Below are 20493 nucleotides of genomic sequence, written 5' to 3'. Positions count from 1 at the left end.
GTGTTCCCCCCTGCTGTGTAACCTAAAGCTGTTCAAGAAATAAAGTGTTTTTGACAGGAATTGTGCTTTTGTGATTCTCTGATGTTAAGTGAGTTGTGTTATTTTTGTGTAAGATACTGCTGCCATGCCCTTTGGTGTGCCCCCCTGCTGTGTAACCTAAAGCTGTTCAAGAAATAAAGTGTTTTTGACAGGAATTGTGTTTTTGTGATTCTCTGATGTTAAGTGAGTTGTGTTATTTTTGTGAGGTGGAATGCTGGAATGCCCTTTGGTGTGCCCCCCTGCTGTGTAACCTAAAGCTGTTCAAGAAATAAAGTGTTTTTGACGGGAATTGTGTTTTTGTGATTCTCTGATGTTAAGTGAGTTGTGTTATTTTTCTGTGTGGGGGACTGCTGGTGTAATGTGTCATAATGCTTTGCCTACTTGTACTTTGAAAGGGAGAAAATAATTTTTTTAAAACTTTATTTTGTGTTGTTCGTGTTTTATTCTTTGTTGTGCAGTTGGTTCCCATCATAGGGAACAATGGGGCTGGCTGGCCAGCCATCTCTGTAGGTGGTGGGGGAATTTGAGGGAGGGTGTCTGTGGTTCAGGTGCTCTTTCACAGGGACCAGCTGGCACTCAGAAGTGTGCCCACCATTGTGGCACCCCTGGGCTGTGCAGAATTGCCCAGGGAAAGAGAGTTTAGAAGTTCCCAGCATAGGGAACAAAGGGAGAGGGCTGGCCTTTGCCAGCCTGTTCCTGGGGTTATGGTGGGTGTGGGGCTGCTGGGGGTGGATTTGGGTCTGTGAGGGGCTAATGTTGGGATTTGGGCCTGTGTGTGGCAGCTGGGGGGGAATTGGGTTTGTGTGGGGCTGTAAGGGGTGGACTTTGGGGGCTGAGAGCACCTACTTGGGGAGGCCATGAAATGGCCCCCCAAGTGGGAGCAGGCTGAGCCTTGGTGGGGGGTGGGAGTAAGGGTGGGAGAAGGGCCCCAGAGGGTTGGGGGGCATTTTGCATGCAAAATGCCACCCCTGGCAAGACAAGCCTCCCCCAGGTGGAATTGCTGGAGAAAAGAGCATCTACTTGGGGAGGCCATGAAATGCCCCCCCCAAGTGGGAGCAGGCTGAGCCTTGGTGGGGGGTGGGAGTAGAGGTGGGAGAAGGGCCCCAGAGGGTTGGGGGGCATTTTGCATGCAAAATGCCACCCCGGCAAAGGAAGCCTGCCTCTTCATTTTTTCCCGTAGGAAATAATGAAGAAGATTAGCAGCAGCAAGCTAAAAAGACGCTCACTTTCCCCTTACTTAGGTGAGGATAGGGGGACCTGGTTTGGGGGGCCATAACATGGTCCCCCAAAGTCCAATCGGTCTGAAACTTGGGGGGTTGTTAGAGAGGGGTTAGAGGAAGGTCCCCACCAATTTTGGGATGATTCAGTGAGAAAATGTTTCCCCCAGGCGTCCGGGAAGACGAAGGCATTTTCCCATTGAAAAAAGCCAAAACCCCCGAAACGTTTCGGGTTATTTTGTTTCGGATAACCCTAAACGTTTCGGCTTTCCCCAAAACGTTTCAGATAACCTGAAAAAAGCCGAAAGACATTTCTTTCGGCTTTCTTTCGGCATTCGGAAAGCCAAAATGCACATCCCTAGTCCTGACTCCCATTCCCCTACCAGGAGACTACAGGGACCTGGGGATCCCCTGTCGAGGGACTCCAGGTCCCTGGCAACCGTAAGTATGACACATCAAGGGAACTCCAAGTATTCAGGTCCCAAACTGAATGCAGTTGCAATCGGTGTCTCAGCCTGCAGTGTTCGTAGCATCCATATCACAATAGAGGGTGTTGCTGAGAAACTGCTGTTAGATTGCAAACAAGCAAGCAAACAAAATCCAAGAAGAGGTTGCTACTGCTGTAGTGTTCCACATTTTGCTGTCAAAAACTATCATTATTTTGAATGAATAAGTGGGACAAGTTCCAGATATGACAAGAAAACTTAATACGTTGTTACGCCTTTTATTTTTCCAGTTTTATATTTCCAGTTGTACGCAAACATCATCTGAAAATATTCACAGGGAAAGTCAGTAACTTGCAAGCAGGCTATGTAGCCAAAAATCAGACACTTTGTTTCCATGTCTTATGCAGTTGTTACACCCAGTCTTGTAACTTGTAGAATTTTAATTTAGGCAGGATTTAGGAACATGTCCTGTGAAAGCATGTTTTAATAAAGTGCCTTGTGGTAATACACTGCCCTCTAGCGTGGTAAAAAGAATGACACTCTTGAACTTCACTAATGCAAAAGAAAAGCCAACCTTCTGGTGTTAAAATCTAAGAATAATTTTAACAATTATCTCTTGCTTCTATCATGTAGGCTAGAAGGTGTAAAAATGTTGCTTGAAGAGACTCTGGAAGGGAATGAATACAAAACAATAGCAATTTTTCTAAACATTTTAAAATCTACCACAATAGTAGATCTTGCTTAAATTTAAGAAAGACATGTCCACACATTTATGGGTCATGGTTCTTCACTGAGTCTTCTGTATCAGTTTAAGAACAACTCAGATGTGGTGGACATTTGAATGGAAGCTGAACTACTAATGCATTTTGGCTTGTTGAGATAAGAGAAATGCACACAATATTCATCATGCAATAAACAAACGTCATAGGAGGAAGTGCTTGACATTAGCTGCATAACTGCAGTTCAAAGTGCAACAGTAGCCACATTATTAGTTGTGGTCATAAACAATACCTGTAGAGATGGAAAACTCAGGTATTTTTAGTGCTTACTATGTCAGTATAAAGCTGAATATTTTATGTTAACTTTTACAGGGGTGTGATGGTGGTCTACATTTTTCTTAAATGAAAAAAGCTTTGTGCGGCATTAAAGACAAGCCGGTTTACTTAGCCACAATACTCCTTTTTGGTTGTTTTGCTGCAACTGATTAACATGGCCAACACTCTGGAATTCATATTTTATTAATGACAGAGCAAGTATGCCGATAGTATAGAAACTGCTATAGTGTACAAACATTTTCAACAGTCTGTATGCCTAGAGTAATGCTGATCTCCATTTTGGGCTCAGGAAGAATTTTCCCCCAGGCCAGTTTGTCTGGGGATTTTGACAGTGTTTTTGCCATCTCCTGGGCATGGAGCAGGGTCACTGGGTGTGGGGGGGGGGGCGTGGGGGATGGGGGTAGTTGTGAATTTCCTGCATTGTGCAGAGGGTTGGACTAGATGACCCTGGAAGTCCCTTCCAACCCTATGATTCTATATTGTATTGCATTGGTAGCAGTGAAGTTTCTGGCAGTAGGTAGTGGAGGGGGAAGGTTCATGAATGTTCTAAATGCTCAGCTTCTGTGATGGAAGGGAAAGGCGTAGTTTTGAATAGGACTGAAAGCTCTCACAGTAGTGTTGTGGGCCACACAGGGACTGGGAAGAGATTCCAAGAGCTAAGAAATCTATTGGTCAAACACCCAGAGGCAAGCTTACAAAAAGTAGGCTGAAGTATATATCGAGAAAAGTAGAGAGGTATGCAAAAAAAAAAAAAAAAGAGGAGGAAGATGGTAGAGGAGACTAGAACTGAAGAAAGAGGAACTACTAAGCAAGCAATGAAGGGAGCAGCCAGGGAAGAGAAGTTTGAAGAGGTTTAAGCTTGAAAGTGTAGATTTGCTAAATATGGAGGCTAGGCATACCCTTAGGACTTGTATAGAAGAGGAGTTCTGGTTACATTTTCTTTTCTTATTGGAGCATTGAGATTTGGGAACCTGAAGGGAAAATTATAGAAAAGAAAGGAGGGGACCAAATTCCGTACTTGGATTGAAGCTAATTAGACCCTTTCCTATTCCTGACATAACATTCTGTGACTAGCAATCCAAACTTTATTTTAAAAAAGTACTTTCGATCTGTAGACTGGAAGGAGGTCCAGCTGCCCCAACCCAGCTTTTAGTAACGAGGCTGTAGGTAGCTGGGGGAACTTTGTGGTGATGATGGGATAGGACAGTTCCTGGTATTCTAAACTGAATCCAAAATGAGAACGTTTCTTTGCTTATCCTGGAGGGAGGACGAGCTCCCTGGAATTTAACAGAAGGTGCATGTGCAGGGTAAGCAAGATTTGTAAGCTGTGGACCTGGGGCCCGTCAACACTATTATCATTTGCACCATTGGTTTGATACTGGTTTGGATCCATGGAATAATCTCAATCCAACATCCTCCCTATGCTTTGCAGTGCAAACACAGCACTCACAGATATTGGCTTCCTTATTCGTGCTCATAGATGCCCTTGTCTCCTAGTTTTGATGTGGGTGACATTTAATCCATGCCCAGAAAAGCTGGTTCCAGAGTTTCCATAATACTCTAGCAAGACCCCAAACCAGAACTTAGATGGGTATTTCTAAGTGGTATTTTGAGGTGAACTGTTTGGGAGGCTTGATGCTTAGTTGCTGGGGTCTCTATGGGAAGGGAGCGTATTTAGCCTCTGCTCCTCTGGTGAGTCTTTATGAATCGTTACCTCTCAAATAAATGAAGGTTGTCACCCGCTCATTGTTGCATTTGGGGCTGCTGCTGGGATGGGGGCAAAACCTGCTCTTTGTCCTTGACACTTCACGAGTCATCGGTGAGTTGTTGTTGACTGGTTCCCATTGGGTTGGTTGTTGCGTGTCTGTGCAAAGCAGTCCCACGGCAGCCTCTCTGGGGGATCTTTGCACTATTTGAGTCTTTTTTTCACACATACAAATCCTGTTCCTAACTATGGGTGTTTTTCTAATTGCATGCTTTAAAAAACACTTAGACCTCTCTTGAGCAACTGTCCTGCTAATTCTTGGGGACAAGGAAATTTTTGAGGTGCTTCCTGATGAGTGAGAACCCTGAAACTCAGTCTGCATATAAGCTAAGACATTAGTTGCTAGAAAAATCTGACATTTTTTAAAAAAATTTTTATTGGTGAGTATACTTTTCAAATTCAATACATACATTCCCTCAATGTCTAATTAACCCTATCCCCCACCCTTTTCCTCCCCCCTCTCTATCGACTTCCAACAGCTTTCCAACCCTTAACCCCTCTTATTACTTAATAAATCCCTTACTCTAAGCACATTCTAGTTTTTTTTTTCAGGTATTCTGCCATATATATCAAATATCCTATCAATATAATATACTTCTATCAATTATACTATCAAATATTCTATCAATATAATATACATCTATCAGTTATACTATCAATATAGTATAGATCTTATACCCCTCAATATAGCAGACCAGTATAATATAATATAATATAATATAATATAATATAATATAATATAATATAATATAATATAATATAATATAATATAATATAATATAATATAATATAATATAATATAATATAATATAATATAATATAATATAATATAATATATAACAAAAGTCTTAGTTTAAACATATTCTATTTCTTTTAAACATATATTCTATCAAATATACTACCGTCATTATAATATGTATTAAAACCCCTACTGTGTGCCCTGCCACCAATGTGGCACAGCACACAACACCATACTGCACATTCATTATATAATATACAATCTGATCCACTAACATAATAGTATATATAGTATGCCCCATCAGTATATTTATTTAGAAAAATATGACATTTGTACACCCCTCTCCCAAAATGTCAGACCCCTTATGTGTCCTGCAACCGTCACAGAATTTCCAGGCCACCCAGAGAGCTGAATATTGGCGCGCACATATTTAAAAAGTGTGAAAATAGAACAATTCCAGGATTCTATGCCTCAAACAGGGGGGGGCAGAATTCTAGTACAAAGTAAGTGTCATGTTATTAAAGACTGGGCTGCGGGAATTCTGGTGCCACTTTCGGCTTGGATTTGGAGGAGTGGACACTCTCAGTTGCAGCCATGAATATGAACCCATGGTTGTTGGGGGTTTTCCGGGCTGTCTTGCCGTGGTCTTGGCATTGTAGTTCCTGACGTTTCGCCAGCAGCTGTGGCTGGCATCTTCAGAGGTGTAGCACCAAAAGACAGAGATCTCTCAGTGTCACAGTGTGGAAAAGATGTAGGTCATTTGTATCTACTCAGGAGGGGTGGGGTTGAGCTGAGTCATCTATAAGAGTTTCCCAGGGTGTGGAATGCTAATGGCGGGAGGCTTCACTGTATCCCGAGGCGGTTCTTTTGCATATGGATTGGTGCTTGATGTGCTAATCTTCTCTGCAGGGCTATTGTCGGGTGTGGAGTGTTGAACCCATGTTTACAAACAATATGAACCCATGTTTACAAAACTCAACATTCATTTACTTGTGTGTCTGTGTGTAATATAATGGTACTAACTAACCATTATTTTCACCTTTGGTTCCGTCTTGACAAGAAGATCAATTTCTTTTCAAAAGGAACAAAATACAGTTGTGCTATACAGCCACAGGTTTTTAATCTCTTTTCAGCCTGCCATTATCCAGGAGGGGGAGCCAAAGTTCAGCCTGTTGCCGTGCAGATTCTAAAAATGGGCTCTGGCGGATAACAAAGGAGGATGCAGTGTTTTAGTGTGGCAGCTTGCTGAATCTGACAGTTTTAATTAACAAAGATGTACATACCTGAAACAATTTAGACTGATCAAATATTTTCATCCACATCACCCGATTACAATATGAAGAAAATCACTTTTAAAACACAGACGCCCTTTTCCTTGTATTCAAAAGGAGGTGCGTTAATGTACATGTGTCTAGGTTGGTTGCCACGCTCCACCCCTTGCCCTATCCATTCTTCCGTGGAATGCATTTTAACGTGCAGTTCTCTGTTCCTTAGAATTCTTGAATACGCCATTGGAGAGAACCATGTACATGAAAGACACTGTAGATGCTTTCCAGTGAACACATTTATATTGGGTCGGAGCTTGCTGCCACAATCCCCAAGCTTTTTCACTATTGCATTTTTTAAAAAATGAAAGCTGGGAATTCAGAGAACATGACGTACTTTTTATTGCAATGTTGGATCAATCTACTGATATAAAAATGACTATTTAAAAAATAGCAAAAGCCCTGGTGGCCGAAGGGAGGGGAGTGGCCACTTCCTATGCCAGAAGCAGCAGCACAGTTTGAAAAGCACATAGCCACTGCTGCTTTGGGCTTTTGTCCCAACAGAGCTTGGTTTGTCTCATTGATGCCAACCTCTGCATCATGGCTTTGGGTCAGCACAGGCAGGACTCTCCAGTTTAGACAGGAGGGGAACTTAGGCCTGAGTAGTGGACCTGCTTCTCTTTAGTTTTTCCCCATGCAAAGACTTTCCCTTGTGTTTATTTTCATTTTTTTAAAATGCAGCCCCTATATTGATCTATTACTATAAGCATGCAAAAAAATGAAAAAAGGAGGTGGTGTGCTATGATGTCACTGATGATGACAGCACCCTTGCTTGAAAATCCTGATTATTTAAGGCACATACAGAACAAAATAAACCACAACTGTAAAAATGCAAAGGGAGTGACGACGTGTGGAAGAACTGTACCTGAATCTATTCCAGTGCTTGAGGAGTGACTGCTAAGAAAATCAGGAATAAATCGAGTGTGTGGAAAAGCCCTAGTTTTCTTAAAAATTGCTGCCTGACTCCCTCTAGGCATCTGTCCCTTCAGTACATCTCTGTGCAGTAGCCTGGAGTAATTTGCTAAGAGGTTCATGATATTTTAACAGGGATGTTACAATGAGGGAGATGGAGGGAGGGGCTACGGTTCAGTGGTAGAACATCTGCTTGGCAGGCAGAAGGCCACAGGCTTAATCCCTGGCATCTCCAGTTAAAAGGACCAGGCAGTAGGCAATGGTGCAAGTCCTAAGCCTGAGAAGCTGGACAGCTGCTGCTGGTCAGGGTAGACAGTACTGACCGTGATAAACCAATGGTCTGATTCAGTAAAAGGCAGGTGTGTCATGCATCCACTCAATGAACCACAGTTACAGGTAAGCCAGCTGTTTTTACTGTCACGTGACTGGGAGAACAGGACAAATCGATACCTAAAGTTGGCACTGTTGGTGCCAGGTGAATGTATGAAGGAAGGCAATTCCTGTGGTTGAAGCTGTTCTTTTAAATACTCTTGGCCCAGACCATTTTGGGATTGGGCACCATGTTATGGACAAATTGGAAGTTTTCAAATGTTTTTCAAATGTAGTCCCATGTATAAATACATTGTAGTAAATGAAGCTGGATGTTTCCAAAGCATGGATAAGTGTGGCAAAATCATCTCTCTCCTGCAACCAGCTTCTCTGTGCCGGGGATGCCATTGTGCTTCTATAAGCGAGGATGATCAGTGCTCCAAAATGGCAAATCTGATCTTTGAGGGGTGTGAAGAAGAAACTGAATACCGCCTTGAAGTTCTACCTTATCTACAACACATCCATTTTGTCTGTTTTGTGCATTGATTTATTTCTCCCTACCCAGCCCAGGACTAACTCTTAAGTATTCAGGAGAGCAACATTTGCATGAGATAAATAGAACTGATGACACCTTAACCCAGTTCCCTGTTCCGCTTCTTCCAGGGGGGTTTGTGTACATATTAAATAGGATGCCGGTTCGAATTCCACTATTGCCATGAGGTCAGTAGGTGGCCTTGGGTAAGCCACTGCTCTCCACCCAAGCTGTATTGTAGAGATAATAATAACACTGACTTGTTCAGCACTCTGAGTGGGGCACTAATCTGTCTAGAAGAGCAGTATATAAGTGCAGTTATTATTATATTATTATAGGATACAAGACAGACTCCTTAGCATTATTTTGCCTGACAGCCTGTTTTGTATGAAGTTGCATTGGCACAGGTCCTGTTTGAATTGAATTTTAATCAGAAATACTTGAGTGGGGACACTTACTTCTAGTTATAGTCCTGCCCTCTAATCTACAATGTATGGTTGGGCTATTCTTAATGATGAGGGAACTATATTCTCTACATACACTCTGTTATTGCTTGATATGTTTCAAGGCTGAACAAGGACATTGTAAACCTGTTCTGATATTTTATTTGCACACACACACTTTTGTTTTATAATAGAGAGTAATTCTTCCTTTGCTTAGAAAAGTGTTATGGAATCCTTTTTAGGTTGACAGGCTAAATAGAAAAATAAACTAATGAAATAAATATTTCTCCCATATTTGCAGAGTACTAGTCCTGCTGAGATTTCAGTGTGATGTCATTTTCTTATGATGCTGCTGGTGAAATCATATCCTTTAAGCATCTGCTTGCTGACAAAGGAAGTTTTAGAATTATCAGTTATTACTTAAGTAGAATTTCTTTTTTTAGCATGTGCTCTGTTTAAAAATTTGGATTAATTAATCCTGAATAAATTTTGCACAATCTGCAAAATTGAGGTTGTGCAACGATTTACAGTCTCAACCAAAATTGTTGTCCTCCATCAGAATCAAAATTCTTGGCTTGATGGCTTCTTGCCAGAGCGGTATACTGTCAGTGCAGGAGCTGTTCACCAAACCGCCCCCTGCTTAGCAATTTTTTGGGCAAGTTATATATTCATCTGTTTCACAAGGGATTTCTGATTCCATCTATAATTAAATACCTAAAATTAAACATTGGGTGTTGTTCTCATTGCTATAAATGCCTCAATACATTCTTGAAACTACTGAAATGATTGCTTCATAATAAATGCCCTATGGTGGAGAAATTCAGTAACTATTTATAATGTTGCATGAAAATCACTGAGCTCCAGGGGTTTTCCCTGGGGCATTAAAGGAAGCTGTAGTGAGGCCCTCCTGAAAAAGCAACCTTGGACCTCACCGATCTGTCCATTTACCGCCCAGTCTTGAACCTCCCATTTCTGGGTAAGGTGATTGAGCAAGCAGTGGCGGAGCAGCTGCAGGGCTTCCTGGAAGATGCATCGGTCCTGGTCCCATTCCAGTCCAGTTTCCGCCCAGGCCATGGGACTGAGACAGTGTTGGTCATCCTCACAAACGATCTCCGTAGGCATCTGGATCAAGGTGGGTCAGCGCTGCTGGTGTTGCTAGACCTCTCAGCAGCATTCGACGCAGTCAGCCATGAATTGTTGACCCACCGCCTTGCTGACGTGGGGATTCAAGGGCATAGAGGCCAAGGCCTTTCCTTGAAGTTAATTCTTGGCACTGGTATTTAGAGATTTACGGTCCCTGAATCTTCTGCTTATTCATTCTGGGACACCTGTCCCCAGCAGAAGGAAAGGTTATTAGGTAGTGTGGAGTTGGCCTAATAAAATTGGCTTTACTCGTGCGATTAGATGATTAGGGAGGAATTTTTTTTCCAGGTCAGTCTGCACCGTGAACCAGTCTGTCTGTTTTATGTGGCTTGGATCACTTGTTTGAGTCATCTGGAGCTATTCACTCTGCAAGGTCCTTTCTGTGTACCAGAATTCTATGGTGCAACGAACAATTTAAGAATATGAATGAAGGCAATATATTTTGAATGGCCCTCAGCTTGGCAGAACTTTACTGTGCCAATATACATTGCTTCTGCAGAAATCAGTATTTATTTTTGCCTGCAGGTACCAAAGCTGATCTCAGCCTGCATTTTCAAAGACTGGAATTCATCATCTGTTGAAATGGGTGGTGGAAATCCCTGGGGGAATTTGGAGGGCACCCAACGTTTGCAATGTTAAGCTTTCAGTCTTGGTTTCCAGAAGCTTGTTTAGTTGTATGGGAGCAGTGCCAAACCGGCAGTTCACCAGCCGATCTTTTAATTAACTAGCAGAAGGCTGTGTTGACTAGTATGATGCATAGCTAGTATGACGCCAGCAGTGGCCATGCTGATGTTGCTGACTTCTCGCTGTTGTTTTCGAACAAGGAGGTTGCCAGCAGCTTGGTAATTCAAAGCAAACAGCTTGGGCTTTTTCCTGGTCTGCTTATGCCTCTGGAGATGATGTCATGTTTGATTATGAAAAGTAACAGGGACACGCAACCCTCTCGGCAATTATTCTCACAGATGCCCTTCTTTTCTGTCCCCTTATCAGTTGTGTACCTGACAGTATTAGTGATGTAAGCATGGATATTACTTATCTTTTGCTGCTACAGAGGAACAGGTAACAAACCTTTCTGGGTCCAGATGCTGAATGCTGCTAGCAAAAAGGTGATGCCCTTTGTTGGGTTGTGGGTTGTGTGTTTTTAAGTTGTGTTTGTAATCATGGGAGGGAGGGAGGGAGGGAGGGAGGGAGGGAGATTCCCAAATAGAATGAGACTCAGCAGTTAGGATTTCATTGGTGAACTCTATAAAAGCCCCATGAGGATTCTGGTACGTGCTGGATGGAAGCAAGGGAGAGAGAGAGATTCCCTTTCTAGATGACAGGATCAACTTTCACTGAGGAAACAGCCTGGGATTAAAGTCTGGGCTGAGGGAATATAGAAGGCCCAGCAGGCAGCAGCTAAGCACAAGAGCACAGTGGGAACTCTGGAACGTAGGGACTGTTTCTTTTGTGTTCGAAGGGAGGCTTTTGGTCTGCTGGGTAAAGGAGCAGAAGATGCCTAAAGACCGTAATGTTCTCCAAACACTTGCAGTAGCTCTCTGCTGTTTTTATCATCGTAAGTCCATTATCGGAAACAAGGTAGGTGGCTTGTCAAGTTAACAAAATGTATCATTGTTCGCAAAATATGCTAGCTTGTTGAAATGGTATTTATCTGATAGAAATTGTATATAGAGTACATATTGGAGAGTGGCCATGGCTCAGTGGTAGAGCATCTGCTTGGCATGCAGGAAGTCCTAGGTTCAATCCCTGGCACCTCCAGTTAATACGTTCAGGTAGCAGGTGATTTGAACGTCCTCTGCCTGCCTGGCCACTGCCAGTCTGAGTAGACAATATTGACCTAAATGGACTGATGCTTTGATTCAGTATAAGGCAGCTTCATCTGTACATGTGTCTGTCGGGAGGTTTGTGAAGATTCCTGTTAATGATACGGATGCTACTCCGCATAGCCAGTGTGATGGCATTAATAAAATATTGTACTTGTACTGGGCAGAAGTGTGTCCAGATCCCCACTTGGCTGTTAAGCACACCGACTGATCATGAGCCAGTTGCTGTCTCTCTGCCAAAACTCAGCTGAACCTACCTCAGAATGTTATTGTGCATATGAAATTGGGGGGAAACCTACTTATAGTGCTCTCAGCCCCTTGGAGCAAGAAGCAATCACATACAAATGTGATTGATGTATTAGAAGCTGACAGCAAACTGAACCACTCAAAGTGCTGCTGCTGGCAAAGTGACAGAAGATTGCATCATGCAGTAGAACAACAGAGAAAAGGCAAAGCCAAGGGACCAGATGACTTGTTTCCAAACTGGTTCCTCCAAAATGATTGGTTTCCTGAAGTCTTTCGAAGAGAATGTGATACACAGTTTTGAAAATAAGTCATATTCATGTAGAAATTGAAATATAGGCAGTAGCCTTCTACTGGGTTATGTGGAAAAGTACCAGTAAAGTATATTCTAAAACATTTTGTTGTTAAAGCTTTGAGGAATCTCACACTGGTGATGTACAGAAATCTGAACACCAGTAAGAATGTAAAACTACTGAAAAAAGTGGAATACGATGCTGACTCAATACAGATGTAGCCTTAGCTAGGAGACGAGGAGCATGCCTTTGAGCAGAACCACAAGTGACAAAAGGCACAGATTGGACACTTGTCAGCTTCCCTCAAGTTTTGATGGGAAATGTAGGCATCCTGGTCTCGCAGCTTGGCTCTCTGACTGCTGTCCAATGGACTTTTCAACTGTCACTTGTCCAACATTCCACCAAGCTGCCTACATTTCCCATCAAAACTTGAGGGAAGCTGACAAGTGTCCAATCTGTGCCTTTTGTCACTTGTGGTTCTGCTCTTTGTCTTGTGGTCTACTGTGTGAATTTTCCCCTGACTTCTATGCATTACTTAAAGCATGTTATTGTGTTTGCTTTGGTGCAGATGCTAACTCAGTTGCTCCATAATCAAAGTTTGCTCAGCCAGTTCAAACTCTGGTTTTTAAACCATTGTTAGAAGGACAACCTTGATGAGTGTTAGCTGTGGTTAGCTCTGGTACAGATGTAGTGTTATGCTTTTGGGGGAGAAACTGGTGAAAGGGGAACTACCATTATTTGCACTGAGCCACTGAAGCTGCACATGATGAATTTATGCCTGATTTGCAGTTGTTGAGGCCAGAAACCTCTTAGCCAGCGGATTAACTTGCAGTTCCTCAGGTTTGTCTTAGCAGGCCTTTACTTAACAAGAGGTCTTGTGCTGCTCTTTATGGAGCAGACTGCAAACCCACAAAGAGCAGTGCATGAATTCACTGAACACACAACAACAAAAAAAGGCAAAGAGGGGTGCCAGTATACAAGCCACTGAACAAAGGACTGTAATTTTGATTTAAATCATATAAAAGTTGTTTTAACTTGACGGATTTTAAAAGCTTCCATATGAATTTTGAGGCTTAGTGTTCATTATCAAAGCAGAATTAGAGCTATAATTCTTGACTGCATTGTTTATCTTGGCATGACTGTCTAATACCTAAAATCATGCCGTATGTTGTCATGGTAACTTTCCATGGGTCCAATTCACACGGCCTCTGGAGAAACTGAGGGGGGAAGCAGGAGCTGATATAGAAGTACAGCTGGCCTTGTTCAGAAAGAGGATTCTATTTAAAGAGGCTTCCAGTATTTAAAATAGACTTGATACATGTGTTGCAGAACTTTTGAAATCTCGGTTGCTTCTTGTTTAATGAAATCCTAGGAAGTTCTATTTTTAAAGCATTTATAAGCATAGAAAGGGGACACCAGAAATGGCATCTTAGTTTTGGCTGCTCAGAATTTTGGTTACAGTTAAAATGTTTTGCAATAAGAATGTAGTCCCGGCTCAGCTTGCTTCAGGGTCGGTGCCTGAGCATCAGCAGAAATGCACTTAATTCAACTAGTACCACACCAGCAGGCAACCTCCACCATTGTACAGAATAGTGGCATGCTAGACCGTATTGTTTGGCCCATAGGGCCAGTTTTCTGCCTGAAGAGCTGAGGTGAGTGGGTCCCTATGGTACAGGCAGCAGGGCTTGAGGCTCAGCTCCCCCCTCGCCCATGTCTGACTGAGTACAACCCTTATCTCTTCCCCCCCTCCCCCACCCTTTTCTTTGCTGGCCCACTAGTGCTATCACAGGGAGATGTTGCCTCCCTCTGAGCTAGAAGATACTTTTAGAATTATGAGGCATCCGAGTGAACCAAATCCCTTCAGTATTCCTGAGGGGGAAAGTCATTTTTTATTGCCCCTCCAAAACTCTGAGACCACTTCATGTTGTTCTGCTTTTCTACTTGTATGGAGTTGGCCGTTTTCCTTTTAACACTAGGGAACGTTACAAAAAGTGGTACTTTTACCTGCATTCTAAAGTAGCACAATACATTCTGCCACCTTGTTCTGCTGCATAAGTAGACCAGGAAACACCCTCCCCTCCCCCACGCGCACAGTCTTCCAGATGGTGCATCCTTCTGGAATCTGCTTTGACTGCTCAACAGTGGCATGGCAAAGGAAGCATCCATGTCACCAAAGATGATCATAAACAGCCACATGGTGAACTATGGCTTGATATTATAGCCCCTGCATGTAGCACTGATATGTGAAAATGTTTTTTCCTGCAAATCCTGTCAGAACACTATAATGTTGAATTTCTCCATTCAAGGTGCAACATCACACATTCTATCTTCCACTAGAGGCCGTCTCAGTCTGAAAATATAGTTACTGTAAAGAGGTGTTCTTAATTACAGCTCTTCAAAGCAGAAAATAATTAGTTCTGGAGCTTGCGATTCTAATGAGACTGACAAAACGTTGACAGCATATGGGGTGTATTTACAACCCTGTCTTGTTTCACAGTAATCAATCATTTGGACTCCAAGTGAATATAAATTCCAGCGGGATAATTGTTTTTAGTCTCTGCGAAAAAGCAACACAAAGCAACAGCTCTACCACTGGAGGAAGAGTCATTTTTGAAAAGGTCACAGTAAAATGTTTGATCTTGAGATTATCAGGGCATGTGAAAATAGCTGAGGAGGTTGGAATTGGTGCTCTGCCATGGACACTGCTGTGGAGGGAATTTGGGGATATCTTCTTTAACACTCTTGAGTCAGACTAGCCAACTGGATTTCATTCTAAAGCCTCACTCCAGTGGCTTCTTCTACACTTGGGTGGAAAAGGTTCCAGGGATACTCTGCAAAATCAGGACTTTATTTGGTCATACTTTCCTTATTGCGAAGTGGTGACTTCTACCCTATGGCCTTTTCAGTTTCTTCTATCAAAAAGAACAGGTTTTGAACACTTGATTAAAGATTTACACATGGCAAAAGTTTGCCAGAGACAAGTAAAGAAACTGCTTAAGCCCCCCAAATTAAATTGTATTCTGAAACCAGAATATTCATTTGGTTATATCATAAAGATATAAAATAGCATTCCAACAGATGTTTGGCATAGATATTAAAAAGCTGTAGGGTCGGACACCTGCCTTAACCACTGGGGAGGGCCTGACCAACAGAAACTCTCATTTTAAAAAAAAGGTAGATGTTTTAACCATGGGACCTTAACTTGGTGTGAAGATGAGAAAGTTCAGATGTAAAGGGAATGCAGAGAATAAGTGAGAATGGTTTCTTTCTCTATCTCAGATAGTTACTTAGATAGGTAGTTTGATGTGATTTGCTTATTCATCTAAACTGGAAATCTTCTCGCTGCAGACTTATTTGTCATAAGCAAGAAGAATCTCTTGACTGGCAGCTCCTGAGGTGAATTTAAATATCTCTCAGCAGGGTTCTGTGCATAGCAGCAGGAAACAATTGAAATCCTATCAGGAAGATAGAGAACATCAAGGAGATGTAGAATCAGAGAGGCTAACAATGGTGGTACTTCAAATCCCATCAGGGTTTCAGGTGTCCTGTCATCAGATGGAGCCACCAAAGCCACACTAATATATATAAAAAAAGAATACCAGAAGACAGATGAAAATGAAGTGATGAGGAAAAAGACAGGAGATTGTATATAAATAAGCATTAAGATCATGGACCATTTGTAGTGTATGCGTGGGAGGAGGAAGAGGAATTATAAGGATCATTTGACAAAGAGTTAAGCCTATGGGTTTTAGTGGTATAAGCATGCTTATGTAGGATTATAGCCCTTGCCTATACGATTCTATCAAGATTAGATTGTCATTTTGCCTTTAAACATTGCTTTTGCATCAGGATTACGTTATCTGTCTCCTACACTTTGTTGAGAAGAATCTCATTTCTTCTGTTGACTTTTCACTAGTGCAGCAACAAATCTTCCAGCAGCAGTTGATAAGAAATAAACCGCTGTTGTCAGGTTCTTCTCATTCCATGGGGGTTTGTGCTTTGTTTGATCTGTTAGTTTTCTTGGTGTCAGGAGGACCACTGTAGGTCCTGAACAGTGTGCAGTATTTCATTTTGAAGCAGAGAAAGGTCTTTAGCTTTCCAGGAAGATGCAGCCTGTAGACTGAAAGCCCTTCATACATGCTCAGAGTTACTAATAAATGATGTGACATGACATCAGTTGCCCTAGCTACATAGCAGTACAAAGAAAAATGGGAAAGCGGGTGGTTTCTGAGTGCCGAGGAGGACTTCCTCAACCAAATTTCCACCCAGCCCTAGATTATGGCCCTCAGGCTAAGAGCTGAAACACAAGAGCCCTTGCACCCAAGGGCTCATCCCTCTGGGCACACACAGCCCTTAAGGACCTGTGAACAAGAGGAAAACAATCTAAGTGAGATATTACTCAGCTACTGCTAGCCAGCTAACTACAGGATCTTCCCCAATTTCTCCCTTGTGTGAACAGCATAGGTGACACTTGTCCTACCCTGGCAGCTGTCTGGGCAAGAGGCCATTCCAACTTGGGTTCAAGCTTCCTTGTGATAGAACCATGCAGGTCAGATGTACAGTGGATATACAGATGGTTCTCTAACAAGATGCTGTATACATGCTGTAAGTGTGAGGCTAGTGAAAATGGTCAGCAAAGTCATTGGGCAGTATCACCTTAGAATGTATGTTAGGGAATCTGCCTTTTGAATATGGGCATGCTGGGGGATATTGATAGAGGGACATGTTCAGAACCAAACCATTACCTCTACTTGCATATCTGGCATGATACAGGTGCTAACATACTCTGCTGGAATGTATGAATTCACTCTAATGCAGTGCAGAAGGACTTTAGCGATGAGCATTCCAAAAAGGAAATTTTTCAGAACGATGGGATAAAGAGTAGGATGAGATTTATGGTTATATGCTATTGGATTTAGTGGTAGCGATGCCTCCAATTGGTTGAGTTGACCGAATGTCATAGAGGGAGGAAGGACAGGCCAATTGCCATTGGCTTTGAACCTGAGATCCTAGAAGAGGACAGGTTAGATAGAAGAGAATTTGAGATACAGGAAGCTGCCTAGGAAAGGATGACTGGAAGCTGAGAAGATGACAAGATGGATAATTGAAAGGTCCAGAGGAATATAGTGGAAGAGGATGTTGCTACAGAGAAAAATCTGGAAAGGAAAGAAGGCCCAAGAGAGCTAATGGACAGAGAAAGATTAATTTGAAACACAACCAGATGTTTTGGGATATGTGCCTCTATAAAATGCCAAAGCACTCCGATAATTTTAATTGGCAACACTTTGAAAAGACACATTTGGCATTGGGTTCTTTTGAGCTTCCACTGGGATTATCCATTTACCTGGTCCTTCCTGGAAAATATTTGCCAGCGTAACATAAAATCATGTATTGGATCAAACTATGCCTATTGAAATTAATGGCAGGGAGGTAGAAACATGTGTTAATCTTGGAATGGAAAGTGTTCACGAAATGTTAAATCATCATGGGGGAATAATTATAGTGACAATTTTAAAATCTTTTGCAAAACTTCAACTACTCATATTTTATATATTGGGATAACTGTTGAAATTAACTATTATAAAGAATTAAGATGGTTATTTTCTCTTAGAGAATTAGATTTATCTGAAGTGCATGCACTTGGGTTATCTATCTTTTAACAAACAGTTTCTTGCTGCACATCTGGTTAGGATAGCCACTTGATAGTGTAGGGAGATGGTAGGTTCAGGAGTTACCATACACAGGGAAGATGTGCAAGTAGACTTGACCGTCCCCTTTTTGCCATATACTGTACTATCTGGAAACAGAGCTCATGCATTTATATGCAGAGAAGATGTGCAGGAGCTTATTGTATGATCATATCCTAAGGAGATCTCTGGAGTTGTCATCTGTAAAATCCTGCACAGTGGTAAAGAGGATTATACCATGAATCAGCACATATATGTGTTAGAATAGGTGGTAACATGAATGTCTGCACCCATACCTAGGGTTACCAAGTGTCTGGTTTTCACCCTGATGGTCTGGTATTTTGTTGTACTGTCTGGGGGAAACTTTCTCCAATACCAGACACCTGGGGGAAGGAGAAGAGGAAGGAGAGGGAGCTGCATGACGCAGAGGAAGCTGGCTGTCCCCCTCACCGTTGTGGAACAGGTGGGAGTGGACTTGGGCAGGGGTCTGGCACCACTCAAAGGCTGGGTCCCCAACTCCCCTACCTCTCCACTTCTGGTCAAGTGGCGCATCCCATGGAATGCTGGGCTGGCCTGGCTGGCTTTCCACCATCTGCCCCTGGCTGCTCAGCCCTGCATCTGAGAAATTCGGGGCCTGGGGCCTACACAGGCAGGCATGACCTGAAGTGCACACACAATAAACATCCCAACAGTGAATGCCAGGACTCCCCTCCCCAGGGTCCAGTTTAAGAGGGAAGACCACCTGGCAATTTTACCCATACCAAGTTCACTTTGGGGGCCTGCCAGGATGTCATAGCAGAGATGTAAGTAACTTATATTTCTTACCAGTAATGTCTCTCTTGGAGAGCAACAGGTAGGAGAGAAAATATACCAGTTCAGCTGGTCCTCTGTACTGGCTTATAGCACTACGGCGTGGGGTTTAAAGTGCATGCTTTTATTGCATATTGTAATATGTACAGCCGCCATTGATTTATCAAATACTGCAGACCCATAGGAATGGCTACATTATGTCAGGATTATCTTGATCAGGCAAATCATGCTGTCCAGTGGCAAGGAGAATTTACCTCTCATTTGGTGTGGATGAGTAGTAAAACGTGCATCTGCACCCGTCCTGCTTTTGTGGAAATCACGTTTGTTTTAGGAGAGCTTGCATAGAGTTCCTAATAGATTTCAAAACTTTCTCTTATCCCACCGCTATCACCTCTTCCATTGAGGTTTCTCACAGAGACTTCTTTCAGACAGCAGCATACCTGGTAACAACAGCTCCTTTATCCTACTTGTCTCCATCCAAATCTAAATTATTTTACAATTAGTCCTTTTATTTTCATATTCCAGTTAGTCTGAAATATCTGGTGCTATCTTTTCATAAGCTATTTTTCTGGCTCATTTAATTAATCACACAGGCATATAAATGGTATCCTCCACCAACATGTTGTTTTTTGCTTTCATTTTTTTCCTTTATAACATTGCAAAGGACTGAAAAGAAACTAATCTTAGAACCAACCTGGGCTTCACAGCTTATCCATGGCTAAAAGCAGCCTTTCCTTTTGGCGTTGTTCAATGAGAAGTACTCTGTTAATAATATGGAAATAGATTTAGTCGTTAACAAAGCACAAAAGAGAGCAGGAGGGAGTCTCTTTAGTAAATGCCACGTCTTCAGACAGAATGCTATAGAGATTGGCTCATAAGGAGAACAGGCCTGAGACTGGAGTGTTTGCAGGAAAAAAAAATGTAGATTGGAGAATGAAAACTTCCTTCATTTATTTGCAAGTGCGCTCACATCACCAGAGGCCTGGGACTGTATCCAAGTTACTAAGAAGAACTACATAGCCATGGGAAAAAATGTTTTCTGTGGTTATAGTTGCATAGTAACCTACAGCTTACAATCATGGGGTCTCCAAATTTGTGTCACTTTATTTTTGCCTCTTCCTAGCAAAGGTCTGTTTAGTAACTGGCAGGCTGCCACAAACATCCACCATCTATTTATGCTATTTTGGTGGTTTTTATAGCATTTCGTCAGGAGGACCCTGAATTGCAGGTATCTTTGTGCGATGCTCTTTGCTGGAGAAGTTAGAAATATCCACTATGGAGTCTGCTCAATCATGATGCTGATTACGAAGAGGACCTCATATCCCAATTTTCCTCAGCATTTCCTCACCCCAGCCACTGTCTTCTAATAGCCTGTGCTGCACTGGGGGTGGGGGGTTGAGGGAGAGGATGCCATAGGCACAGGCTCTGTTCCCAGCTGTTACAACATGTGCCAGTGGAGTGTGTTCAAGCATGCAGTTCCTCTAACAGAATGGCATTTCCATTTGTGGAAGAGGTACTGGTGAATGATTTCTGCTGATGCCTGCCCTCACACTGCAGATTCCCCCTCCCTTTGTACCCTGACTGTTTCTGAAGGTCCACTGACCCATAGAAACAGAATTTCAGGAGAGTCCATGAGAAAGTACCACACTGTTAAGTCTGTGGATAGATATACTTGATTGTTCTTAAGGCTTTAGGTACTATTCAGAGAGGCA

General features: G+C 42.4%; 1 protein-coding gene across 4 annotated transcripts in view; it reads left to right on the top strand.

The window, feature by feature from the left end:
• BCAR3 (BCAR3 adaptor protein, NSP family member) overlaps nucleotides 1-20493 on the top strand; it is a 131554-nt gene that overhangs the window by 75396 nt on the left and 35665 nt on the right. For 2 of the 4 annotated variants that reach the window (XM_054981585.1, XM_054981584.1), the window contains exon 1: nucleotides 11260-11503. The exons of the other annotated variants lie outside the window; for them this stretch is intronic. In XM_054981585.1, coding sequence (XP_054837560.1) covers nucleotides 11420-11503 — 84 coding nt within the window. In that variant the 5' untranslated portion in view covers nucleotides 11260-11419. Of the gene's footprint in view, nucleotides 1-11259; nucleotides 11504-20493 lie in introns of those variants that run through there. 4 annotated transcript variants of the gene reach the window in all.

Source organism: Eublepharis macularius, chromosome 5 (assembly GCF_028583425.1).
Source record: "Eublepharis macularius isolate TG4126 chromosome 5, MPM_Emac_v1.0, whole genome shotgun sequence".
NCBI classification, from domain to species: Eukaryota; Metazoa; Chordata; class Lepidosauria; order Squamata; family Eublepharidae; genus Eublepharis; species Eublepharis macularius.
This window is presented reverse-complemented; position numbering and strand designations above follow the sequence as displayed.